The sequence below is a fragment of the Aspergillus luchuensis genome, chromosome 6 (genome assembly GCF_016861625.1).
Source record: "Aspergillus luchuensis IFO 4308 DNA, chromosome 6, nearly complete sequence".
Classification (NCBI taxonomy): domain Eukaryota; kingdom Fungi; phylum Ascomycota; class Eurotiomycetes; order Eurotiales; family Aspergillaceae; genus Aspergillus; species Aspergillus luchuensis.
The window spans coordinates 498,887-525,570 of record NC_054854.1 but is presented as its reverse complement, the minus strand read 5'-3'; the positions used below and the strand labels follow the sequence as shown (position 1 = coordinate 525,570).

The following is a 26,684-nucleotide window of genomic DNA, read 5'->3' as shown; positions in this document are numbered from 1 at the left end:
TCAAGAAATAAATAAAAATATTTATAAGCTATCTGACTTTCTAAAAAAAATAAAGAAATAATACTAATTAAAATTATATAAAAAATAATCTTTTCTTAAATATGAAAAAATATATATAAAATATAATAAAGAAATATTTTACCTGTTCTACTAAATTTATATAAAAAAAATAAATATTAAAGTAAGTTGATTTATTTAATATTTTTAAAATAATATAGTTAAAAGCAAATTTTTACTTAGTATTAAATTAAGATATTAAATAATTAGTAATATATTATTATTTATATCAGTCATATACTAGCTTTTTTTAATAAGATTACTAGTAAGAGTACTCCAGTTATTAATATAAATAAAAAGATTAAAATTATTTAATAACTTATTATTTATACAGAGCTCTATAATAATTAAAAATAAACTATAATTAAAATATAGAAATAATAAAAAAAAATTATAAGAATAATACTTCTTTATTATTTTTTTTATTAAATATTTATATAGATAATCCTTGTATAAATTTTATATTAAAAGATTATTATTTAAATTATTATAAAATATAGCAGCTATAAATATATAATATAATTTCTAATCTATATATAAAGTAACAGCTTTATAAAAATAATAAAATTATTTATTATTATATTATATAATACTGCGGGCATAGCAGGTCTTATAATATATATAATAAATAATATATAAAATTATCTGTTTAATATTATTAATAATTTTATAATAAATAATGATTTCATAATTACTTATTAATATTTCTTTAGAACTAATTCTGATAGTATATAAATCTTTAAATAATTTAAAACCTTTTACAATAGTAAAAAAATATTATAAGTGAAAAGATTCACTATAAATTAGTAAAATAAGATATAGATAACTAATTTAAATAAATTTATAAATATACTTTTTCCAGATTTTACTATTTATCCAGGTAAGATATAGAAATATATCTAAATATATAAAATTATAATTATCAGGATTATTACAGCAGTATCAGAAGAATTTAATAAAAAAAAAGATTATTTTATAATACTTTCAGTAACAGTTTAAGAGTTATTAAATAAATTATACTTGATAGTATACTTATCTTTATAATAAATAACTAATATTATAACTGAGAATTTTATTAAACTGATAGAAAATTATAATAGCTACCAGATAATTTTTAAAGAATTAATAAATTAATTATTAAAATATTAATAAATTTTATTAACTTTAAACTCAGTAGTTGTACGATCAGGACTCTTATATATATATTTATATATATATTTAATAACTTTAATCAAGCTATATATTTTTATATTAATATATATTTTATACTTCCAGGTAAAATATTAATTATATAATACTATTTATTTATTTTTAATAAAAAAAATCTTATTCTTTTATATAAAATACTTAATCTTAATGTGATAACTATTATAATATTTATATATAAAATAACTGTCAGCTGTAAAAACAGTCTCTAATAAAAAAAATTATAGAAATTTCTTTATATAAATAAATTTATTATTATAAATTTTTATATAGAAAGCAGATAAATGCAAGTCTCTATAAAGTATATAAATTAAATAATATATAATAATATTAAATATTTTATAATCAGTATTACTGTTATTAAAATCAGAAAACTCTGCTGAAATAATCTTATTAATTAAATTAATACTATTAAAGTCATGATTCTTATCTAACTAAAAAAGAATATAAAAATATAATATACTATATTTTTAATATTTAATAATATAAATATCAGTAATATAAGAACTAAAGATATTATTAAATCTTATAATCTCTTTAATTAAAGCTGCTAGTTTAAGATAAAAAATATAAATAATTAAATTAAAATAATTATATTATATTTAAATATAATATTAAATTTATTATAGAAAAATTTTATAGAGATTTCATCCTAATAAAAATTATAGGTAAAAGTAATAAATAAATATAATTTTCTAGATAATTACTATAGAATCCTGATAATATTACTATATATAATAAATATTATTTTTAATAATAATAGAAAAAATAAAGCACTGTCTAATTTAAGCTTATTTAATAAAAGTAATATTATATAAAAATAAATAAAAAGATCAGATTCTACCTATCTTAGAAGAATTAATATTCTTAATAAAAGTATAAAAAATATTAATATATTTATCTATTTAAATACTAGATTAATTAAAATAAAAGTACTTTATATAATTTAAATTATCTGTTAAGAAAACATTTATAATCTATTATTAAAAAAATATATTTTTATAATAAAGAATATTAAAGTTATTCTTATAGATATATAATAGTTAATAATAAAACTTACTAGAATTAATATTATTATATTAGCAAGGTCTTCCAGCTTTAGTAAGATTAGTAAAAATTATATATTAATAATAACTGTAACTGCTAGTAAAATAAAAAGAAATATAATATAAAAATATATAAAAAGCATACTCAGAATAAATATATAAAAAATAATAAAAAAACTAATTTATAGATAAAATATTTAAAATATTATAATCTAAATCTGATTCAGCAGAATCTAGCTCAGGAGACTAGAAATTTAGATTTATAAATAAAATTATAATATTTTTTATAGAAATAGTTAAATCTAATTTATTAATAAGAGAAAAATTAATATTCTAGATAAAAGCCTTGTATAAATAGAATTAAATATTCTAGTATTTATAATCTTTATATTTAGTAAATATAGATATAATATTAAGAAAAAAAATAATAATTTTAATAATGATAAATAGAAAATTATAAAAGCAGCTGGTAAAATAATTAAAACTTAAATAAAATTATAAATATATCTATTAATATTAAGAATAAAAGTTAAATAATAAATTTATTTAAAAAATTAAAAATAAAGAAGATTCAGAGCCAACAAACAAGATATTATAAGTATAAAAGAAAATATAGTAATAAGAATTATAGATATATAATAAAATATTTAATTTTTTTAAAACAGTAGAATATGCTTTTAGAAGAAATTTATATTATAATTAAAAATTAATAATAGCAGAATAATTAAGAAAGTAAAATTAAATATATAATAAAAATTAAATTTAAAGAGCTCTGTATATAATACATTATATTCTATAATTAAAAAATATAGAAATATTTATATAAATATAAGTAAGTATCACATTAATAGCTAATAAAAGTATATATTAATATATTATTAAAAATCTAAATTTATTTTTGAAATAGCTTTACCTGTCTTATATTTAAATCAAGCCAGTAATAAAAAAGAGAAGAAGAATTTAGTATTAAATAAAAAGATATATTATTATTATTATAGTATTTAATCTAAAATAATTTACTAGTTTTTCTAGAATAAATCTTATCTCTTTAAAATAAAATACTGTAATAAAAATATTTAATATTTATATAATTAAATTTCAGATAATACTATTATACTGTAGAGAAGAGCCAGACTCAGGAAATTAAAGTTAATCTATTATTTTAGTATATAGCTTTGAGATAAGCTTTATAATAATTATTAAAATAAATATTTTTCTGGATCTTACTACAAGTATAATATTATTTTAATAATATTATAAATAAAAATATTATAGAAGTAATAGATTTAGCTGATTTAGAAAAAGATTCTAATAAAATATTAAAATATTAATTAGAAATATTAAAATAAAAGAAAATTATAGTAATTATATTAAAAGCAGAGAGATTAAATAAATAAAAAGATAATATAAAACAGGAATTAAATAAAATAAATAAAAAAAAATAACTAATATAAAAAATACAGAAGTAAATTAATATAAAGAATATCTTATATTATGCTTAGAGACAGAAATCTATTTAATATATATTATATAAAATTAATAATAACTAAAGAATATTAGTATATCTTGTAAAACTATATCTGTACAGAAAAAATATTTAAAAGAATTTTATAAATTAAAAAAATAGCTGAGATAAGCCTTATAATATAGATAATAATAGAAAGAAAATATATTATCTTATATATAAAAGATCACCGAAAGCAAGCCAGGACATAAAAAATGTTTAAAGTAGTATTATTAAAATATAAAATTATAAATTAGATATTTATATAATAAATCATAATAAAGTTATCTAAAAATATAGTAAAATAAATAAATTAATTAAATAATATAATATATAAAATAAAGTAAACAGACATCCACATTATCCAGGTAAATATATAAAAAGAAAATAAAAAAAATCTACAGTCAGAAATTATTAGAATAAGATATATTATAAAAATATAAATTCAATGATTAGTTAGAGTATAATTAAATAAATATAAAAATATATAAAAGAGGCTTAATAACAGAGAAGATAATTAAAAAAAAATAATAAAAAAATTATATATATTAATAACTAAAGTAAAAATAGACTCTATTTAAATAATTTACTAAAGTCTTATAAAAATATAATATCTTTGATATAATTATCTTTAACTTATATTAATATATATCTGAACCATAAGAATAAACAGAAAAAAAATTAATAATAGAAAATAATACAAGAAATGATAAAGAAAAGCTGGAAAATAATTAAAGAATAGAAAATAAATATATAATATTAAAAACAGACTCTGAAACTATAGCAGGAAAATATATAAAATTTATTATAATTTATATTTTATTTAAAAAAAAATCAGGATAAAGAATATTAACATACAGATAAAAATAAATAAAAATATAAAAAAAATAGAAATAGAGACCGAGACCCCTGGATAAATATATTAAATTAAAATTAAATAAATATTAATATAATAAAATAAAATTCTTAAAATATAGGCAGAAGTAAATAAAGACCAGTTAAATCTAAAAAATAATATATTATTAATATTATTATTTATTATATCAAGCTGCAACTGATTTATATTCAGTAAAAAATATAAAATAAAAAATATAGTATATTAAATATATATATAATACTTTAATACCTAGAAATAAAAAATTAATAATTCTAGTAAAAAGCTACTAAACTGTTATTTCAAAGATATTTATAAAAAAAAATATAAATATTATCTAAAATAATACAGCTCTTATACAGAGATAAACTAATAAAGATATATATAAATAGTAGAAATTAATAAAAAATAAATTAAATCTTATCTAGTACAACAGTTCTTACAGTTAAAATATATAATAAAAAATATAAATTAAAGTAAGAAGGAAAGACAGAAGTACTAGAAATAGTTTATTTATTAAATTAGTATATAAATCTAACTATATTTAATAATAAAAAAATAGTAAGAGAAGAAATAAAAATATAAATAAATAATAATAAAATAAAGATAATAAAATATAAGAAGACTAAAGCAGACAGGCCTAATAAAATAATAATTATAAATAAAGATTTTATTACATTAGAAAAGAATAATAATAATAATAATTATAATAATAATTCTTTTTTTCAAGAAAAAAAAAAAAGTTACTATTAGAAAATAAAAATATATATAATAATAAAATAATAGAAATAGTAGATAAAGACCCACAAAAAATTAATTAATAAAATAAAAAATAATTAATTAAATAGAAGAATAACAGAAAAAAAAATATATAAATAAAGCTAGTAACTTCTAAGTTATAAATACTAAATAAAAATTCTAAGAAAACTAATTTCTTTTATTATATCTATTCTAAAGCTTATAATAATATTAATAATATTAATAATATTTTTAATATAAACTGACATAATAACACCCATTAATATAATTAATTAGATATTCTTGTATAAAATATATAAAAGTCTTATAGAAGACTCAGAGTTCAGAAAAGACAGGAAATTATAAGAAATCAGAAAAACTAGTATATATATATACTATATTATATACTATAACTGGGAACAATCAGGGTATCTTATAAGTATAAAGTAAGTATTAAAAAAAATATAATATTAATAAAGATAGGCTGTATAAATATAATTAATAAAGACTTTAATAAATAGTATAAAATATTAAAAATTATATATTCAGCGTGGTACAGGATATAATAAAAAAATCTTTATTTTATAAAATAAAGATTATAATAATATAATAATAGAATATATATTAAGACTATAAGAGCTTTATATATAATAATAACAGAAAGACTCCTTCTAAAAAGTAAAATTATAAGAAGCTAAAGAATAATAATAAAATAGAAAATAATATAAAAAACTTAAACAGTAACACAGAAGAACAAATATATAGATTTTAAAAAATAAAAAAGTAAAAAAAGTAATTCAAAAGAAAAGCAGAAAATAATTTTAAAAAAAATATAAATCTTTTTATAAATTAAGAACAGCAAAGATTATATATAATAAATAAAAAGTAAAGAGTAGCTATAGATAGACTTAGAAAAAGATTAAAAATAGTAAAATTATTAATAAAAGAAGATTAATATAAGAAAAGAAAAAATAATAGAAAAAAAAACTATATAAGAAGAAACCATAAATACTAGACAGAAAAAAATATAAAAAAAAATAATACAAAGTATAATATAGTAGATTAAGTAAATTAAATAAATTAAGTAAATCAGAAATAATAAAAAATAAAAAAGAAAAGACATCATCATTAGAAGCAGAAAAGGAAAAAGAAGAATATAATAAGTATAAAAAATAGAAAATACTGCCAGCAGATAGAAAGAGATGTTAAAAAGAGATATTAAAAGTATTAAAGATATTAGAAAAAAGTATTAAAAGAGAATTATAAAAGAGATAGGAGAAATAGCAGAATAACTACAAGCAGTAAAAAGATTAAATCAATAAGAGGACCAGAAAACAAAGAAAAGGTGTACTGAAAGACCAAATTGCTAGATATATATTTGATAACTATAAGATCTCTTGCCTCAGGCAAACATCATCCATCCATCGTAACTATCCCTACCCTACCCTACATCACCACCACTACCTCACACTCACACAGTCACACTTAAATAAATCCAGCTACAGCTACAGTAGATAAGACTAGATAATGAACAGACCCTTAGTTCATCTCACCTCACTCACCTCAAACGAATTCCCCAGCTCCTCTCTCCCCACTCCACATCCACTCCACTCTCTCATCCCCTACAGATAGATAATATCTCCAAGAATGCTTGACTTCGTTACCTATCACACTATTTACCCGCGGGCGGGATCAGCGGCAAATATCTCACCAGTCAGTTACAGACGCCCGAAAACTGAAGAAATATAGGCATTGTTCTGATGCAAGGGGGATACCTGTAACCCTTTATACCGTATATTCAGTATGCAGTTACTAAGTATACTACTTACGTAGTCGGTATCGCCACCATACTGTACATCCCTAGTCGTCGTCTCCCTTTATCTCTTTGTTTTTCACCTGTCTAGCTGGATACTAAGTTGTGGGTGTGTGTGGGATTGAGTTTCTGGGGTATATATATACTTCCTGTATTCGGGGTCTGGTAACCATGACAAGAAGACAGATGGTTAACTTTGTAGTTGTAAGCAGGGGATAACTAACAATGGATAGTTTAGATACGGAGTAACTTAGGGGGAGAGGAAAGGGGGGGCCGGAAGTATTCTTAGAATGTTCGATGCATAACTTGTTACCCTTGCCCCAGTATTACTTACCTATTCTCCTTTCTATGACTTTCTTACTCCGTAGAGGGTGGATGGGGGCTATTTTTATTCTTGTTTTACTCTGTATACATTGAAAATTAAGAATGTGCCGTGCAACGGAGTACATATTTACGGAGTATCTATTCATCAATCTATCTATCTGTCTATTTAGTATAATGCTTGCTCCGTAGGTAAAAAAGTATCTATAACTATATCCAAACTATTATTCCCATTGCAGTATTTCTATTCTGGGTAACCCGATGATAAACAAAACAAAATGGGGCCAGCCAGCCAGCTAGCTCGCCAAGTTGGGGCCGATCGGTGATCCAAGCCACCACCACTTAGCACCAACAACTTTTACCCCCATATGGGGATGACGAATGCACAAAGTTAATTCATCGATTACAAGGTACAAACAACTGTGTAATAATTATTATTATCATTATTATTATTATAGTATTCTATAGTAGAGTATAGCTATGTATATAGCATGGTTTTCATGCAGTCAGCATTCGGTGCAGCGGGTGGTTACATACATACATACACACTTACTTACATGCTATGCTGTATGGCGCCCTGTTTTGGGTACCTACAGATGTGGCATATGTAGCCTACTTTGTTGTGTACATACGTAAGGCTTTCAGTGCCATCTAGACTATAGTATAGTATAGTATAGTATAGTATAGCCAAGTAATGTATGTAAGTATGTATGTAGTATGTATGATTGCCCAACAATTCTTCGGAGAATATCGCGTCACTCCTTTAGTCCGTCGAAGTTCAGAAAGGGGAGTGAGGGAGCAGCATATTTGCTTCTGTGACGGATAAAACTAACCAACTACTAACGTTACTCGCCTTACTAGCTGAGCTGGACCTGCCAGGGGGAGAATGTGTCACCCGCGGGCGCGTAACTTAACAGCAATGCTTCCAATCAGTTTCCGGCACATAACATAAGGCTGTCACTTTGTGGATATTACTCCCATTCAAGGGCCAGTAACTATCTAGCATAGCATAGCGTAAGATAGTTGTCGTGCCACAGAATTCCACCCGATCTGCATTTCAGATTTGCACGGGCGAAAAACCGTTTGTTCAGTTTTCAATTTCGAACTGGGAAGAGGGCCGAAATCGAAACTTTCTTCTTCCTCTTCTCGCTCCTGCAGGGCGTTTCGTAGTTTTCTCCATATATCTAGACTTGTTTTCTCTGACCGGTCGTTTTTCTTTCTTTCTCTTGTTTCTCTCTCTCTTCTTCTTACTTCTTCATCTTCTGTTTCCTTGTTTTTTAGTATTCTTTTTATTGTTTTTCTTTTCTTGATGCGCCCAATGCCCTGCTGCTGCTGCTGCTGCTGCTGCTAACTAAGAGCTTTTTTTGTTCTGCTGCCGACTAGTCCTTCCTTTGGTACTCACTCAGTTACTTACTGAACTCACGCTCGCTCACTCGCTCACTCGCTCGCTTCTTGTGTTTCGTGTTTCGGTGTTGCCGCTCGTTTTGAATCTAAGCCCTACATACCTCTTTGTCACTCGTTTCATATTGTCACATCGCCATTGTCGTCATCGTCATCATCATCATCGTCATTGTGATTGATAGACAGCCACTCGCTTTTTGTTGATCGATCTGCTTGTTGCTTGAACTAGCACCATCTTTGCTTTTTTGTGTTTCTTAATTGGCATCGGTCCCTGCCTTTGTAGATAGTGACCGATCTCGATCTCTCCTTCATTCCCACCTTACGACACTCGCTTTTATCATCATCACAACCATCACCACCACCAGAACAACAAACACCTGAAGTCACTATGGAGTGTTTTCGGCAGATAGCTCGACTTGTCAAGTCTCCCTTTCGGCGCGAGAAGCAGCAGAAGGTGCTGGAGATTGTGAGTCCAACTGCTTCTGATCCCATGATGTTTATCCTCATGCTAATGCGGTCTGCATTCAGGGCCCCCCAACCGACTTTCGTAAAGAGGAATTGCCCGCGTTCTTCTCAGATGACGAGTCAGTCCCCTCATATCCTGACTATTCTGCTCCCCATCTAACCATCTGCAGTGCGGCAACCTTGCACAGCCGGGGTTCCACCCTAGAGAAGGAGAAGGAAGCGGCGGCCACCGCCATGGAACGTCAACCATCGACACGAGACAAGATCAAGACGCATGTCCGGAGGCTGAGCGTCCGGGTTGCGAGACCAGTTTCTGATGCCCACGATGAGCAATGAGCCGATCGATTCGATGCCAGCTGCACATGCCGGTTGCATATCAGCATCACATCAACGTCAACACCATCGACAGTTTATCTCGTTACGCAAGCATGGAAACCTCATCATAAATTCTCCTCTCAGCGTGATTCACGGTCTGCAACGTCAAAACAAGAATGTTGGAACTTCATTGAGACGCGATTTCTTTGCCTTTGGATCCGGGCCTCGTGGATTTGGTGCTCTTCGGCCTAATGACGGGGATGATATCGGGCCCTGCATCTGATTGCTTGACCGAGACGGCTCTGGAAGCCCGTCAAAGTCATCATCGAATATTAATCTCTTCTTAGATTGGTTCGCCCTCGGTGTACTGTATCTACCGCTCATAGACTGCACTCTTCTGATTCCACTGTCCCCTGTAGACCGATTATTCATCGGGCTGCTTCGCGAGCTAGCAGCAGTAGGCATAGGCGTAGGCGTAGCAGTACGATGCTGATGCTGTACACGACTCGGCCCCGTCAGGGTCCTCGTCCGTGCGTCTAGATCGTCGTCATCCGTCGTTTCATCCAGTTGATCGCCGTCCCCCATCGCATCCTGTCGCTCCCTTGCCGCCCCATCGGTAACCGCGCTGCTCCCTGCTGACGCCCCCAGTCCAGCAGCCGCCCGCGTCGTCGACTTGATACCCTGCATGCCGACCAACGACCGCGCCTTTCGCGGACTAATGAGCAGATCATGCAGCGACGTACCCGCCCAAGTATCATCCTCCTGATCATCATCATCCTCCTCTTCCGAATCCACCGCAGGTCTTCCACCCTCCACCATATTCTGCAGCCCCTCCTTCTGCTGAGCGGACAAATCCTCCGCCGCAGCCTTGCGTTTAGCTTCCTCGCTCTGCGCAGTAACACCATCGGTCGGTCGAGCGATATTCTGTATGGTCGTGGCATTCTGCAACTTGGCTTCTTTCTTCCGTCGGACGTATTCCGCGTAGTGTAGGTGTTGTGTGAAGGTCTGCGCGACCGCGTAGAATTCGTCTTCGACCATCATGTATATGTCGTCGTTGTCGAAGCCTTCGCGGAGGTATCTTCACATATTATCAGCCTCTGCGGTTTTTCCTAACATATAGCTATGGTATGATCACGTACTCTTCAGATGGGCAGCGATGGATGGGAGAGGACGGCGGCGTAGGTGCTATAGCAAGGTGTCAGTGACCTCAGTCTACTCGCAGAAAGAGAGTCAGAAGTAAGGTACATACAAGACCGCATGAAATCGCGCTTCTTCATCCTCGACCCTGGAGTCATCGCCGCCTCGGCTTTTGGTGTCACATCGTTGTTGTCTTCTTCTTCTGCTTCTTCCTCCTTGGCTATGGTCTCGCGCTTCACGGTTCGACGCGGTTTATCTGATGGAGAGGCCTTTGGTTCTCGTTTGATTGTTGTTGTCGCTGCGTTGGATAGCCAAGGTAGATTGCGGGGCATTTTGTCTATGGCTAATATGGTGTTTATGGGAATTACAACATTAGTTGAGTATTAAGTGAGAAAAGTATGTATGGAAATGAATAGGGAGGATGTGTACTCCGTACTGGACGGACGATGGTGGTGTCTTGCGACCGCTGATACGCGGCTTCTCCCCGCCTCCGCACGGATTAGTTATCTAAGTTACTTTAGGTGGTGGAGATCCACTTGTCAGCCTCATGATGTTGATATGCTTTGTCTGTTTGAATGAATCGTTGATGATTGGTTTTACATGTGTGAAGGGTGTCTCTTTGCAAAGAGGCTATTATTTCTGTGGGATTTGTATTGTGGCCATTTTAGCAATGTGTGCTCTGCAAGCAGTACGACTGTCTATAACCTACGACTCATCTGCCTCATATGGTGTAGCGGGTATCTGATTTCAATCTATTCTAGTATCACCATAGTAAATCCATAATACAGCCTCGTATGCTAACGCGAAACGCCGAAAATATGATAAAGCCCCATATCGAGCAACTTGCCATGGCCCTGGCAGAAAGAGTAATCCACATGAAGAGCGAAAAAGTGAACGAACAACGCCTATCAAGAAAAGTGGCTGAAGGAGAAGAAAAGCGAAGTAAGCAAGTGAGGTGACGAGAGCATCAACCGATGACGCAAAGTAAATATCGCATCACCCTTACGCTTCGCCAGGCCTCTTGCTATTGCAGCTCACAATCTTCACCTTATCCGCGGAGACCGTAGTCTGGTTATCAAGTTTGAACGTAACATCCTTGATCAGGAATGTCCAGACTTCGTCGCAGAATCGGTAGGTATCGAGGTGTCCCTGTAGTGGAAAGAAAAGCCATGTCAGCCTCATTCGCCTCCTTCATATCCCTCAGGCGCAGCCTTCCTTATCCTCATAGATAAGCGTACCTTGAAGGTCAGACGAGCGCGCACTTTGTCCGCCAGCACTTCTGTGATCACGCGATCGAAAGTTGAGAGGATCTTCATGGCGAGCTGAGGCTCGATCCGTCCTTCGTTGATCAGGTCATCGAGGGTATCGGTCAGGGAGAGTCCGAGGCTGTCACATATGGTTAGTGATGCTTTCTGACATGTAGTCGCAGATACTGTCGTACCTGCTCCCGCGATAGAGCTCGTAGTATGCCTGGGCGCTCATTGTGAAGTTGGCAGTGAGGCGACAAGGGAGATTAAGAGAGTGGAAGTGGAGCCGGTGATTGCGATCAGTTGGTCGCGGGGGGTATCTGCACGTGATCCAGATCATGTGATGGACAGGAGCCATTACATCAATGGCTGGGACCAGCAGTGTCAAGTTTTCGACATTGTTCTCAGTCAAAGGTTACCTTTGAGTTTAATGTAAATGAAAATGTTTTCAATATTATCAACTCCATTGCTCGTCCGGACAGCTCGTCTGTCAATTGCATCTCCCGGAGCACGGTATATAGCTTCGACCGCTTACAGACTCGCAGAAACAAAAGGTCAGTAAGAAAGTGATTTCAAATTGAATATATCGTTCCCATTCGAGGCTAATCGAAATATAGCTCAAGATTCGTCGCACCAAAAGCCATCGAATGGTGCATCAGATGACCAATCAGTATCGAAGCTCACGCAAGACAAAACCAAAAGCGTTGCTCAGGCGGATCAAGAGCTCCGAGAGCGGCTCGAGCAAATGTCTGGCGGTGGTGGTGCTTCGGGCATTGAGTATGAAGATGGAAAACCTAGCGCCATGAAGCGCAGCGTACGAAACAACATGTTCCGCTATATCTGAGCCGGAGAAGCGAGCTACGTCAAGGAGCATCCCATTATGTCGTCGTGGTGTGTCGACAGGGCCGAACAAAGCCTACGATGGATACTTTATCCATAACAGCTGTAAGACCGAGTACAGGTCGAGGCATTGGCGACTGGTGGCCAGCTTAGCTGAAATGGTGCCGCAGGCCCTGATTTGAGCACTTGTAAAACCTTCCAGCTGTGCTAGGCATCTCCTGACAATGATGGACGGCGATGTGCTCCAACAGGAATGTTGTCCCATACGAACACTGGACGGTGCACAGGAAGGCCACGTCAAGAACCATACTAGTTTGGTCGGATGGATACCCGTCAAAAGTCTGTCAATCTCTGCTGCGTCCTATGTATGATAATGGCCAAAGGGGGCATAAACAAGACCGCTTGGAAAGGGCATGCCTGCATGTAGGCTCTATATACCATGACTACAAACCATAGACTCCAATAAACGCTCGCCAAGCAATCAAGGCGCCAATATTTTCCGATATCAGTAAAGTGTGATGAGGGCCCTACCTAATGTTCACCTGTTGCCCACCATTCCTGCAAGGACACCAGCACCAATGACACCACCGTCCGAGGCTTCCCGCAAGAAGACCGACTTACCGCTCTTCTGCGGGCCGGTTCTCATGATAAGCCTGTCAATATATTGCTGGCATGTCTCCTTGAAATTGGGGTAATGCTGGATGATGCCTCCAGTGTACGCCACGACCAGCTCCTCAGGGCCTGACTGCCAGTCGGCGGGAGTGGGAGTGGGAGATAGGACAGGAACAACCCTACCATCTCTCGGACTTGCTCCCTCCGGCACCAAGGATGATGGGGAAAGACTGGTATTTACGGCGGCCAGATCCGGAGTGCCATTGTACTCAGGCAAAGAGACGTTGGCATTCTGCGGCGAACCTTCGTGGCTGTCCACTTTCAGCTCAATCTCCTGCGCACAAGCAAGCAAACCCACAACCGCTGCGGCTATCAACCCGGCGGATCGTCTCTGAACCGTCCTGGCGATCTTGCGAAATACGTTTGCCGACACAGCATCCCAATGCCATTCGCTGTTCTCCGGCGGGGGCATGGAGCGTGTAAGTTCATCGGCAAGCTCCTGGTCCGACCGAGCACGGGCAACATTATCCGAAACGTAAGTTGTCGTCAGGGCATACTCCTGGATGAGGGTCGCGGGCAATACTTTCTTGGACAGCCCACTAACATTGGTCAGATAATCATATAGGATAAGCCGGATGAGCTCTCCAATATACCGACCACCCGTCAAGTATTCAAAAGGCTGGAATCCGGGTCGCGCGCACGCCCGATCGAGTTCCACATCCCATTTTGTTATGATGTTGAGTTCCTTCAATGGCGGGTCGGCACCCGCGATCGTCCATTCGGTGTTCACGACCGTCTCCTCCGCCTGCGGGTCCTTTGATTTCACATGCTTCGCCTTGGACTCATGGAGCATATTCAAATTCATTGGAATTGTGGCATTGCAGCCGGTACCCACAATGATGCCCATAGCTACTCGACTATTGGGCAGAGATTTGACGGCATAAGCAAGGGAAGCAAGTGTAGCAACTGTGTCGTTCGTGATAGCTGCTATCTTGAGTTTTGGGAGTTCAAAGAGCTTCCGACGTTTGCTTGAAGGCTCCGACTCACTATCTAGGCGCCTTGTATGTTTCTCATACCCACTCAGGAGGATCTTGCGCAAGTCAAGGTCGGACGTGATGGCGAATCCTTTGCCCATTGGCATCAGAGTAGCCTCCGTAAGGGATTCTTGCCTGTAGTTGGTCAGATACAAGCCACACCTTGTAGCATCGCAGCGGAGAAAGGGACACTCACATGATCGGGAAACTAAAGGTAATTCCCATCTCCAATTCCTCTGGAACATGGCCTGTTATGGATTCAGAAGTCAAGCTTTCCGCCACCACTTCCGCAATGCAATCTCCGATCCAAGAAAACAGATCCTCGGCCTTGTCCATCTTTAGGTGTTCTTGTATAGGCCATGCTCTCTCAAGAGTCCGCCTGACACGCTGTCTCTGCGCCCTACGAATGGTGTCGCGCGATCTTTCCGACGCGTCTGTGGAACGTGTGTCTGACTCTGTAGCCTCCCCCAGTAGTTCGATGAAAGCAACCCGCAGATTGGTCCCACCCACATCAATGGCCAGGTATCGGCCTGTCTCCAGGCCAGAGGGTAACCTCGTCACCGGTGTCGGTAAGAACTGCTCCTTCGAATGAAGGGCCAAATCCCGGTATACGGTGGAAAACCGGCGCGCCAGTTTATACAAAACCGCTTCATCCAAAGCTATGGGAGACAAGTATTCGTCAAGCACGCGCTGGCGCTCCAGGTACTCTTTTTGAGAGGGGTCCAAGTCAGCGGTGTCCTCTTCTTCATCCTCCACCGGCTCTTCATGTAGATGTTCGTGCTCATCATCCCTGCTTGTACGCAGATCTATCGAATTGATTGGGGCCATGATGTGGAAGAGGCTAAGCCCGGCGGCGAGATAGGCAAGCAGTCGGTCCGTGTGACTTGCAGCCAGCAAACGGAGGTATTTTTGTACAACGGAGCGGTAAGTCGGCGGAAGGAAGTGCCCAAGGATTGGCTTTATCTACTCGCCCCTGCGGAATGTTTTGAAGCGAAGGTAGGACGGGATGTGGGGGAGATCAAGAATGAGGATCCAGCCTTGGGATAATGATAAGGTGCATGCGGACCGAGTATCCCACGATGGTGAAAGGATAGCCAGGAAGTTATTTTTGAATTGGGGGAGGGTGCGCTTAATGATGATTCACTTCCGTAATGGCCAGAGCAGGAGCGGTGAGTTGTTCAGGGGAGGGAATGAGGGAGGGGAAAGTGTTATCTTGCAGGCAAATCTATACAGTGACGAGTGCGATGGTCAGTCTCAAGGTTACATACACTGATGAACAACGGATGGTCAGGTCTCAACATTGTCGAGTGCAGTGACGCGTGTCTGGGCAAATAGGATCATGGAGTCACAGAAATGCTAAGGATGGTACAACGGTGACGATCCTAATGCAGGGAGACATTGGGCAATGCACTGCAAGAGCAGGGGGACGATGTATTCACTCGGAAGGGGAGGGAAGAGGGGAGGGGGTGGGAGCGCAAAAGTAACAATGACACGGACAATGACATACAACCAAGAAGAGTTGCGCTGGTGGAGATCCCGCAGTTATGCTCGTTCTAAGCCCCGAAGTTAGAATAAGGCTGAGCCGAGGGTCGGTGTTGATAATGAAAAAATATAAAGTAGTTGATTAAATCAATCAAAATCAATCAATATATTTTTTGTAAAATATCGATCAATAAAAAAACTCTTGGGAGGTATGCTCGTTTAAGGATGAAAGGGACGGGGATCGACGGAAGAATGGCGGAACCCCATCAATTAAGTATTATGATCATTACGACAAAAAGTAACAACTGGGCCAGCAGGTGGATAAGAGGAAAGCATTGCCGGGTCTCCACACACGGGAGAGAGAAAGCGATGAGGGGAGAGAGGAGTAAGAGAGAGAGAGAGAGAGAGAAGCAAGAGGGAGAGGGAAAAGTAGCGAAGAGGTGTATTTTGGAGAAGTCGTAATTGGGGGGGAAGAAAGAAAAGGGCGAAGACTAGTTACTACTTAGTGACTTGCTGAGTTACTGCTAAGTTACTACTAAGTTACAAAGGCAAAACCTCCAGAGCCGCTGGGATGGAGCCAATGCGACCATCGACAACCAGACGATGTGACGCTGGCCGGTCAGTCGACTACCATGGATTCGTTCGTTGGCTCGATCGGGGCCCCAGTCCGGGTCCCTCAAGGTAGACCCAGAGATTCAATTGCCCATTCCTGGTCTCCCATTGATTGATGATGATGGGATTCTCCTACTTGTTTACTCGTGCTTTTTTTTTTCTATTTTTTCTTTTTTTTTTTTCCCCCCTCGTCGTGGTTATTTCCCCTCCGGGGCAGCGCCGTTTTATTCTTCTTTTTTCTCCCAATTGATTGACCAACGTCACCTTCTCCTCTCCTCTCTTTCTTCCTTATCGGAGACGCCGCTACTTTAGTGCAAGTCTAACTATGAATACAATGGTGCTGTTTTCCCATCTCAATTATCTTTCCTATTCCATTCAAGGAATTATCTCCCTCTCGTTCCATTCCTTCCGCTTACTACTCTTCTCCCTCTACTACTCCGCTCTGGCTACTACTGACCATTTCTATCTCTAGTAATCATCCATTTTCTATCCGGACAAGTCCTCATCGATGTGTATAGTAGGGACTTTCTGGACAACTTCGAAATCTCTCGGTGTTTTTCACGGGCGACAAACGCGCCTGTCTATTACAACAAATAATTAGGAAAGACATGGAGAGCCAAAAGCTAAGGAATTAATTGCAAAAATAAACGAAACTTGGAGCCAAACAAACCATGTGGTGGGAAAGTGGGGCGATACCTCCATCTGTGATGCACAGACTTGAACATCAATGCCCGTCGAGTCAGAACCCGGTGGCTCTCCCACCTTAGTCTACTCAGGGCGTTGTCTTCCACCTCTCCCATTTGTTGCTGATACCGCATAGGTGGATAAAGAAGCGTAAGAGAGAACGGTGCTTCGGCCTCTTCGCTTGCCTGGACGCGGTGGTATTTGGCACACGAAGTCCCGTTCTGCCTCTCCGGCTCAACCGTTATTTGGGAAAGCTAAGTGGCATCAGGCCCCCGTATTCCAGCCACACCTTCATCAACTGACCCTGGATTGTCAAGTAACAATAAGCTCGTCGGTTGACGGCGTACAAGGTCCAGATTCATCATCAAGACGTTTATGGAATCCATGCTCCAAATTTTCATGGCGATAGTGAGATCGTTGTGGACCCTGAGATGGTGTGGTACCAATTACTGGCTGTCCAGCTCTTTGTGGGAAAAGCTCTCGCTAGCATCGTGTAGTAAACATACGACCGTAAGCACGATTATCTGGCTTATTAGGGGTAGGACCTTCGCAGACGGTGTCTGGATTCATCAGTTCATCATCACTGTAACCGTCAAGTGTCGATGTCAGACACTAGACTCCGAGGTCGGAGAGCCGTTGAGTGACGGCGGAGCAGGGAAAACTAGCCTGCGGAGTGCGGAGCTCCCGAGATATCCAGCAGGCAGACGTCCCTGGGATCTGCGTAATAGGGGTAGTCTAGGGACCGGCGGACCCTGCAACAGCAGAAATAGGCATTGGAGGTCACTCCTTGGAACCCCCAGCGCCGCTTTACAACTGTTCTTCACAACGGTAGGCAGGGAAACACTCTGTGCCTCACCTTCGAATCAATTCTGGCATTGTGATCGTCAAGACTGCATTCATATCATGCTCAATTTGGTGCCTACTCCGTAGTACGTGAGTGCTAGTCAAGTGGAGTCTTCTGAGTACCAACCCTTTGCATATTAGCTGGCATGAGGCCTGCGCAAGCGCTGATGATAGGCCCAACGTTGCCGTTCACCGGTTATTCTATGACCCTATCTGCAATCTATCCAACATTATTAGTCTGTGACTAGCGAACAATCACGCCATGTGATAGACCTTTCGGTAGCGCTTGGAGGGTTGCAGATATCATGCGCTCTTGGATGTACTGCCCGATGCTGGCCATCACAATGCGACTAACCCTCGCGAGCAGACCGGTAGCCGTCAAGCAAACGTTCGCCGACGCTGCAAGAATACCATGCAAGGCCGTGACTGGAGTAAGTACACCCTAGTCACCAAGCTAGCTGATGCCAAGCATTGATGCTTGCATCTTAACAGTGACAGCAAGCATGATTCGTGCACAATCCATATTATACAGTCTGCCCCCCTTGATCTAATTGGCTTTGAAGCATTGAAGGCTGGGATAGAGGCCAAACTACTCCGTAGTGATAGTGCAAAGCCGGGGTAGCATGGTCCACAGTTGGACAGGCTCGCTTTCGCAGATACTACGTCTGGTCTGCTAAGCAGGTTAGAGTAGGATGTACAGTATGGGAGGAGTGGAGTAGTCTTCAAGTTAGTTAATTAGACTCTAAGGAATGATGCAACCTCAGGCCATGCATGATTCTTCGACGGCAGTCCAATGTAGGAAGAGATCGGAGAGGTTAGTACGGCCCACGGTAGACATCACAAGGCAGCTCAGAAAGGATACCCCAAAGAGTCAATTAGATCCTATCATCCAAATGGTCGCCATCTGTGGATGAAGCTCTTCACCTGGTAAGGCTGTTTGGGTTTGACCGGGGAGGAAGGGCATCAGTGTAACGAGAGGGCGAAATGCTGGGTTGCTCTCGGAACCCCCCGCCGAATGGTATCGCTGGATCGGATCGCGATCTCCCCACATTCACCTCTGGTCTTACTTTTTTCATCATCCTCCTCCCCTTCACCAACCTCCATCAACCTTCCATTACTGCTACCGTTTAAGTAGCGGGTGGTAGCCAACATGGAAAAACTACCAACTCAATCCAAAGCCGACAGTTCCGGCTATGTCGACCTTTCCGAGTCGTCCGTGGCGCGACCGATCAGCACCCGTCGCGACCGGGTTGTTACTCGGCTGGCCGCCTGTCTGGGGCTCATCACCATCGCCTTCCTAGCTTTATCGTGGACCCCCATCTCCATTTCCGGCCTTAAGCTCTTCTCGTGTCATAGATGGAGAAGACACCATGATGCTTCGTTTCCCCCGGACTTGGCTGCGGAGGAAGCTCCGTTGATGAGTGGCCCACTGCATGAGCTGTCTACCCTCGACGGAAGCCTAGCCTCGAGTAACAGAATTCCCCTTGAGGCTCATGTTATGAGTAAATGCCCCGACGCTCGCGACTGTCTCCAACAGCTTGTCCTTCCTGCTATGGAGCAGATTAGCGATAAAGTTGACTTCAAGCTGTCTTTCATCGCCACGTATGTAGACCTCCTGTCCTGTCGACTTCCCGGCTCGGAACACTGACACTGCCCAGAGTATCGAACAAGTCATCGGAGATCCAATGTATGCACGGTCCCACCGAATGCATCGGTGACATGCTCATCCTCTGTGCGGCTAATCTGCCTTTTCCGCCTGACTCCGGTGCCATGTGCTCCAAGGAGTCCCGTACTCCAACCATCCGGTCGCTCGGGTTTGCCAACTGCCTTATCAGCTCGTATCCCGATATTCCGAAGCGCGACCTGGTTCAGGGATGTGCTTTGGAGCATGGTATCGACTTTGAGGCTCTGAACAAGTGTGCCAGTCGAGAGTATGATGACCTTGGCGACGACGATGATAGCGACGAGCAGACACCGCTTAGTGGCATTGCTCTGTTGCGCAAGAGTGCACTGCACAGTGAGAAGGTCAATGTCAGGACCAGCTGTACGCTCCGACTGAACGAGTCTACCTGGTGTGTCCGGGATGGTGGAGTCTGGAGGGACTGCGCCCAGGAAGGAGAGGGCAGCAAAGTCTCGGTGCTCGTGGATGAAGTGAAGAAGCTGTGGGACAAGGTCAACTGAGCCTTTGCTGTGCTTGGTGAGATACTAATAATGTGCTATGACTGATGTGACAGCTTTTCCGTGATGCAAATGATGTGTGAGGCCAACCTATGCTATATCCAGTTATGACATGTCTTTAGCCGAACAGTTTATATGCCTACTACTTAATCGTAATCATTGTTTGCTTTCTATCATGCTCGGGTTTTCTTTTTCTTTACTATTTCATACTGTCTATCCCACTCTGATCACTTTAATCCGTTTGCACTGTTCAATGAGCCCACTCATGCTGTGAACATGCAGTTCTGTGCAATAGTTGCGCGCGCAGACCATACACAAATGCGCCCTGCAAGGCAGACCCGGCAGCAATTCACTATCTGTTAACATTTACCGCCTAATGTTTATGTGTTGTTGAACAGGTTCGATATCTCTCATCACTACTCTCCTTGACTTTCATACCTCTTTAGTACACTTTTTCACCTACTCATCAGCAAGTGTACATCTCCATAAGCGTCCCTATCATCGATAAGTAACTTCTCCCAAGTCTCCGTCCCCAAAGCTTTGTCTGATCCTCCACCTATAGAAAAGCTCGCCAAGACAGCAATCATGGCCAGTCGCGACGTCCAGACTTCCGAGTTCTTCCAGCGCAAAGTGGACGAGCTCGTAAGGAAGTATGATCGCATCACTGAGCCCAATGCTGTTCTGCAGGCCATCCTTCAGGATCCCGAGAGCATGAGATCTCTCGTCGATGCAGTTCAACGCCAGGCATCGCTCGTGAGACACCGGTCTCGGAACGTTGAAGACGCAGAGATTACTGTCTTTGACAACGCTTTAATGATTCTGTCCAATGGTGGCCATGATACCCAAGACGTCGGAGCGCTCGAACTCTACCTGGCCGAATATCTTGGGGTCTGTACTTTTTCTCCCATTGCCCATGCTAAACAGGCTTTGCATGACCATGACATCCTTCAAGACACTGTGACCAGAGGTGACTACTTTCCCTTCTTCCTTTTTTACATCTAAATCAAAACAAGGACAATTCCTCATTGGCTTCGCAGCAACTGCATCCCCCAGCATCACCGACGAGGCTACAGCTACAGAGGAGCAACCCCAGACTCCCGAGCAAGCGCTCAAGACTCTCGTCCAAGACAACGAGCACTCTCGTAGACTGCAGCACATACTTCCTCCAAGACCACCCCCCACCCTTGAGGAACTTCGTCGCCGCGAGCAAGTGGAACGATTGATTCAGATGTACGAAAAAGCCAAGGCAGAATACAGCAAGAAGGACCCCGAAGACATTGACATCAGCTTGGCCAAATACTTCCGTGATACATCCGAAAACACGCTTCACTTTCTGCGAGTCAACGACATGTCGGACCATCCCTTGATCCCCGATATCGAGAACTCGTTTGAACGTGCCAAGGGCAAAGCTGCTCAGTTGGCGGGCCGCGGACGTCACTTCGACGAGCCTCGTGCAACTATTTCCACCCACAATCATCCTTCCAAGAAAAGAAGGGGACGTCGTCACCGATACCGCGAGGTTGACTCCTATCGTCCTGGCAAGCAGTGATGAGAATGTGGAAAGGCTACTGTTTCTCGATAGGCAAGGGTTGGTTTAGTTACTGGCGTTTTGAAGCGTTCTAACCTCGGTGCATTGGGATGGGCGTTTTCCTGTTTTCAACATGGATGCGAGCTTGAATTCGATTGCAGCGTGGCAAAGCGGGGAAGTTAAGGGAACAGAGAGGCGGGAGTGAAGCGTTTCTGTTGATAAAACCACTATCTACATAGCTGGCAGGTACTTTGTAGTTAAGAAAATGACATGAAGGCTTGGCGCAAATCGCTGCTTTAGCGGCCACCACGTGCCTCCGATCTGCTTTATCGAAGTTGACTTGCTCCAACGCGTGTACGTAAACCTCCGATCAGTAACAATTCCATCGCATTCAGGGCAAAGCAGTCAATCCCGACCAGCATTATTGGTAGTGGCTGGGTCGTTAGACTTTCAGGAGGCATGATTTTCTAAACCATCCCAACCCCTCCCCAATCCACCAAAAGATGGCCTCCTTGCGCCCCGGCCCGACCGAGGCCATCTCCGTCTCCAGTGGATCTTCGTCCACACCTCAGTATACGCCTGTCTCCGATCGCTCCGAGAATGATAGCTCCCCCAATCCAAACCGTCCGGCAGCCGGGTCTCTGAGAGTTCAGACGGCCTTCAGCTCCGATGGGGAGTCGTTTACTGACGACGGGTTCGATGAAGGATATGATTCCTACGAAGATGTGCAGCCCCTTTCGAGTAGTAGAATTAGCATGCCAAAGTACACGAAAGAGGAAGAGGATGGAGTCATCAAGCAATTCGATCGCAAATTGGTCCCTTTTCTAGCTCTTCTCTATTTACTATCATTTCTGGATCGTTCAAGTAAGTAATTCGTCCTTGGCGCAGCCAAGACCTTCTATATAACTCATCTCAAGATTGGTATCAGCTAACATACGCCAGACATTGGAAATGCCAAAATCGCCGGTCTCGCAGATGACCTGCATCTCTCATCGTCGCAATATGAATGGCTTCTCACGGCCTTCTACATCACCTACATTCTCTTCGAATGGATGACCCTCATGTACAAACTCGTCCCACCGCACATCTACATCGCTCTCTGCGTCTGCGGCTGGGGCCTTGTCGCATCTCTCCAGTCGCTCGCTACTTCATTCGGGGCTCTCGTATTCCTCCGAGCAGCCCTCGGCATCACCGAAGCAGCATTCGGCCCCGGCGTGCCCTTCTACCTCTCACTCTTCTACAAGCGCGAAGAGCTCGCCTTCCGAAACGGCCTCTTCATCTCCGCTGCTCCCCTCGCCTCATCCTTCGCCAGCAGCCTCGCCTGGATCATCGTCCGCGTGAGCGACAACGGCCCAATTGCACCCTGGCGCACCCTCTTCCTAGTCGAAGGGTTTCCCAGCATCGTCGTCGCCGTCTTCGCCTGGATGCTCATCCCCGATACACCAGGCAGCGCCTCATTCCTAAACCCCCGACAGCGCGCCATCGCACAGCTGCGCATGGATGACGAGCTCAAACCCAACCACAAACCACACCAGCCGCAATCGCAGCAGCGCAAATCCTTCAACTGGAAAGAAGTCAAGAAGACACTCACCGACCCGAAATCTTATATCACAGCCGTGAGCTCCCTCCCTCCCCAGATTACCACCCATCTCTGAACATCCACTCACTCTCAATACAAACAGTTCATGTTCTTCGCCTGCAATGTCGCCTTCAGCTCCATGCCCGTCTTCCTCCCCACCATCATCCAAGAGTAAAACCTTCCTTCCCCCTCTCCCTCTCCCAACCCAAAAGCTAACCACCAAAAACAGCATGGGCTACACATCCCTAACATCCCAAGCCCTCTCAGCCCCACCCTACCTCCTCTCCTTCCTAACCGTCCTCCTAACATCCCACCTCTCGGACCGCACCCGCACGCGCAGCCCATACCTAATCTTCCACGCGCTGCTCTCCGCAACCGCCTACCTGGCAATCGCCCTAGCGGGATACTTCCACTCGCACCTCCCGCCCGCCATCCACGTCGCCATCCGCTATCTGGCCGTCTACCCCGCCACCTCGGGCTTCTTCTCCGCCATCACCCTCATCATCACCTGGACCATGGATAACCGGCCCGCGAACGAGGGGAAGGGGGCGAGCGTCGCCCTGCTGAATGTTATTGGGCAGTGCGGGCCGTTGCTCGGTACGAGGTTGTATCCGGCGAGTCAGGGGCCGTGGTATGTCTCTGGCATGGCGGTCTGCGCGGGGTGTATGGTGGGTGTGGCGGTGTTGGCGGGCGTGTTGAGGGTGCTTTTGGGGAGGGAGATGAGGGGGGGAGGAAAGGGGGAAAGGGATGGTGATGGTGATGGGAATGATGGTGATGGGATTGAGTTGGAGGAGAGGGAGGTGCTTATGGGGGGGTTTGGGGGTGGTCAAGGTGATGGTGATGGTGGTGAGAGTGGGAGGGGGGAGAAGTTTACGTATATTTTGTAGATTGCTGAAATTGAGTAGCTTTTATTTATAGAAAAAAAGATGTTAGTCGTTGGTTTGAGTAGTGGGCAATGTGTGGTGAGTGGAGTGGAATCTAATGAATGTTTAGATATAGATACCAAAGTCATGGTCAGACCATGAGGGAATAACTGATAGATATCTCAAATAGTTCTTCCTTTCAAAGGCTAAAGCCTATCGTATCCTTTCAAGCAAAGTAAAAAGATTCATTCGAGCCAAATAGCTATCAGATCATCCCATTAACCAAACCAGTTCATTTGACGCGCTTTAAAACCCTCATAACCAAAAAAGAATGCAACAAAAATATAAAGCTGGTGATGAGGCCATGAAGAAAGATAAGAAAACCGTATGTATGATACATCAAAAAGAAGCCATGGGTATGTCCCCCCTTTCCCCAAGAAAAAAGAATCATCCATAATAGTAGGCGACTTTTTGAAATGCTCATCCCTTCACACAAGGCTATTTATAGAACTCCTCCCCGGACGGACCCTCTCTAAATACCAGTTCCCAACGTGTTGTTTATTTAGTGCCAACTCCGGTAGTGATAGATTTTTCTTTTCTTCGTGATCTTTTGACGAGGTAGCGGCATTTTACCATGCGGTGTGGCCACCGTCGATGAGCATGGTGCTGCCGGTCATGAAGCTGCTCGCGTCACTCAGAGCGAAGAGAGCAGCACCTCGGAATTCCTCCGGGTAGGCAAGTCGTCCGAGCATGTTCTCGGCTTCCCAGACGGCCCGGGATGCAGGGTTCTGCTGGAACACCTGTTCCACCATTGGGGTGATGATATGGCCGGGGCACAGGCTGTTTACGCGGATGCCGTGACGGCCCCATTCCATGGCGAGGGACCGGGACAGCTGGATCACAGCCGCCTTGGAGGCGTTGTAGACGGGAGAGGTCATTCCCTTGTTGGCGATCAGACCGCTCATGCTAGCAATGAGAAGGATGGAACCCTTCTGTTGGTAGTTGAACATCTGCCGCGCAGCAGCAGTGGCCGAGTTGAAGACTCCATTAAAGTTAATTTGCATGACTTCGTTAAGAGCCACCTGCGAGTGTTCCAGAGCGCTCTGCAGGTGGTTGATTCCTGCGGCGGCAATCAAGCCATCCAGTCGCCGGTTCTTGCCTGCGATTTCCGCAAAGAGGTCGTTCACTTCAGACTCATCCCGGACATCAATACGGTGGTACTCCAGGCTACCACCATAGTTCTTCTCGGCATGCTCTTGAGCGGCGAGGAAGTCGGGGTGGGGAGTCTCAAGTCGATCCAAGCAGTAGACTGTATACGAAGATTTAGGTTAGAAGTCGCTCCAAGGGACGAATTTGGCTTTCGTAGATCCTTGGAATCATACCTTTCGCACCAGCCTCCATCAAAGCTTCAGCCATCGCCAATCCGAGTCCTCGTCCACCACCAGTGATGGCGAAGACACGATCGTCAAGGTCAAACTCGCGGAACCGGTGGCCCTGCTTGGGCTCGCCTTTCAACGACGGTATCCGGGTTTGGATGTGGTGAGAGCCATGAGAACCTGACCCTGTGGAGTGCAGCCGCTGCGACATAGGCTGGATCATGGCGGATGGTGCCCAAGACCGGGCTGGGGCCAGGGCCGATAGCGACCGGCACAATACAGAACGCATGGCGATGGTGCGTGCAAGATTATTAAGTAAATTAAAGATTAAGATATAGACGAAAACGGAATGCAAATCAACTGTGCACGCAAAGTGAAGAGTCTTTGGCTACCACAGGGGCGCGATGGCTATAGAGAATATCGTCGAGTCTCCATTGTCTTGGTAGGAGAACCTGGGGTTTATAGACCTGGAGAAGACCACCGGACAACGACCCGTCGAACAACCGCATATCTCCAACTGTCGCACAAGACATCCGAAAATAGAAGGAATCAGAAAAATATGATGGCCGCGTGATTGCCTTGATGGGTCCATCGTCAGATTCTAGAGCTGCTTTCACGATGACTTCAAGACCCAGACCACATCATCGCCCAAGACCATCCGTGGTACCAGGGCTGGTCCATGCATAAGCTATGGCCAGGAAAGCTTGCCACAGGGCAACGCAGGGCGGAAAGGCAGGCATCGGACGCATAGCAGAGCAATAGGGGGGAATGGTGGTGTCTGAAGCAGGCATCGTGACTTCTCTCATTGCTTGGTTGCTGAACCCGGCAAGTCATCCTGATCATTTGATCGAGGGATGACGATCAATCATTCATTAAAGTGGAATGGCCCACCAGAACGGGATATCCGTGTACGGGGAGACCGAGCTGCT

At 41.1% G+C, this 26,684-nt stretch overlaps 9 protein-coding genes across 9 annotated transcripts; 5 read left to right on the top strand and 4 right to left on the bottom strand.

The window, feature by feature from the left end:
• Positions 1 to 9,348: 9,348 nt before the first annotated feature.
• AKAW2_60180A (uncharacterized protein) lies at positions 9,349 to 9,761 on the top strand (the record flags this gene model as incomplete). Its single annotated transcript, XM_041692276.1, has 3 exons — positions 9,349 to 9,426; positions 9,489 to 9,544; positions 9,596 to 9,761. 3 exons carry the CDS (start codon positions 9,349 to 9,351, stop codon positions 9,759 to 9,761), a joined length of 300 nt encoding a protein of 99 aa, XP_041545678.1.
• A 144-nt stretch (positions 9,762 to 9,905) lies between these two features.
• Positions 9,906 to 10,781, bottom strand: AKAW2_60179S (uncharacterized protein; the record flags this gene model as incomplete). The annotated part of the gene is made up of 1 exon (XM_041692275.1): positions 9,906 to 10,781. The coding sequence occupies one exon, from the start codon at positions 10,779 to 10,781 to the stop codon at positions 9,906 to 9,908; it is 876 nt and encodes a 291-aa protein (XP_041545677.1).
• A 1,274-nt stretch (positions 10,782 to 12,055) lies between these two features.
• TOA2 (transcription initiation factor IIA subunit gamma) lies at positions 12,056 to 12,359 on the bottom strand (the record flags this gene model as incomplete). The annotated part of the gene is made up of 2 exons (XM_041692274.1): positions 12,056 to 12,263; positions 12,319 to 12,359. 2 exons carry the CDS (start codon positions 12,357 to 12,359, stop codon positions 12,056 to 12,058), a joined length of 249 nt encoding a protein of 82 aa, XP_041545676.1.
• A 201-nt stretch (positions 12,360 to 12,560) lies between these two features.
• AKAW2_60177A (uncharacterized protein) lies at positions 12,561 to 12,968 on the top strand (the record flags this gene model as incomplete). The annotated part of the gene is made up of 2 exons (XM_041692273.1): positions 12,561 to 12,678; positions 12,742 to 12,968. 2 exons carry the CDS (start codon positions 12,561 to 12,563, stop codon positions 12,966 to 12,968), a joined length of 345 nt encoding a protein of 114 aa, XP_041545675.1.
• Positions 12,969 to 13,502: 534 nt separating this feature from the next.
• On the bottom strand, positions 13,503 to 15,438 carry AKAW2_60176S (hexokinase family protein; the record flags this gene model as incomplete). The annotated part of the gene is made up of 2 exons (XM_041692272.1): positions 13,503 to 14,745; positions 14,807 to 15,438. 2 exons carry the CDS (start codon positions 15,436 to 15,438, stop codon positions 13,503 to 13,505), a joined length of 1,875 nt encoding a protein of 624 aa, XP_041545674.1.
• A 3,943-nt stretch (positions 15,439 to 19,381) lies between these two features.
• On the top strand, positions 19,382 to 20,412 carry AKAW2_60175A (GILT family protein; the record flags this gene model as incomplete). The annotated part of the gene is made up of 2 exons (XM_041692271.1): positions 19,382 to 19,833; positions 19,890 to 20,412. The coding sequence occupies 2 exons, from the start codon at positions 19,382 to 19,384 to the stop codon at positions 20,410 to 20,412; spliced, it is 975 nt and encodes a 324-aa protein (XP_041545673.1).
• Positions 20,413 to 20,994: 582 nt separating this feature from the next.
• On the top strand, positions 20,995 to 21,958 carry AKAW2_60174A (uncharacterized protein; the record flags this gene model as incomplete). Its single annotated transcript, XM_041692270.1, has 2 exons — positions 20,995 to 21,376; positions 21,447 to 21,958. 2 exons carry the CDS (start codon positions 20,995 to 20,997, stop codon positions 21,956 to 21,958), a joined length of 894 nt encoding a protein of 297 aa, XP_041545672.1.
• Positions 21,959 to 22,440: 482 nt separating this feature from the next.
• Positions 22,441 to 24,403, top strand: AKAW2_60173A (putative MFS transporter; the record flags this gene model as incomplete). The annotated part of the gene is made up of 4 exons (XM_041692269.1): positions 22,441 to 22,801; positions 22,880 to 23,553; positions 23,620 to 23,687; positions 23,746 to 24,403. The coding sequence occupies 4 exons, from the start codon at positions 22,441 to 22,443 to the stop codon at positions 24,401 to 24,403; spliced, it is 1,761 nt and encodes a 586-aa protein (XP_041545671.1).
• Positions 24,404 to 25,008: 605 nt separating this feature from the next.
• Positions 25,009 to 26,044, bottom strand: AKAW2_60172S (putative short chain dehydrogenase/oxidoreductase; the record flags this gene model as incomplete). The annotated part of the gene is made up of 2 exons (XM_041692268.1): positions 25,009 to 25,688; positions 25,762 to 26,044. The coding sequence occupies 2 exons, from the start codon at positions 26,042 to 26,044 to the stop codon at positions 25,009 to 25,011; spliced, it is 963 nt and encodes a 320-aa protein (XP_041545670.1).
• Positions 26,045 to 26,684: the final 640 nt, after the last annotated feature.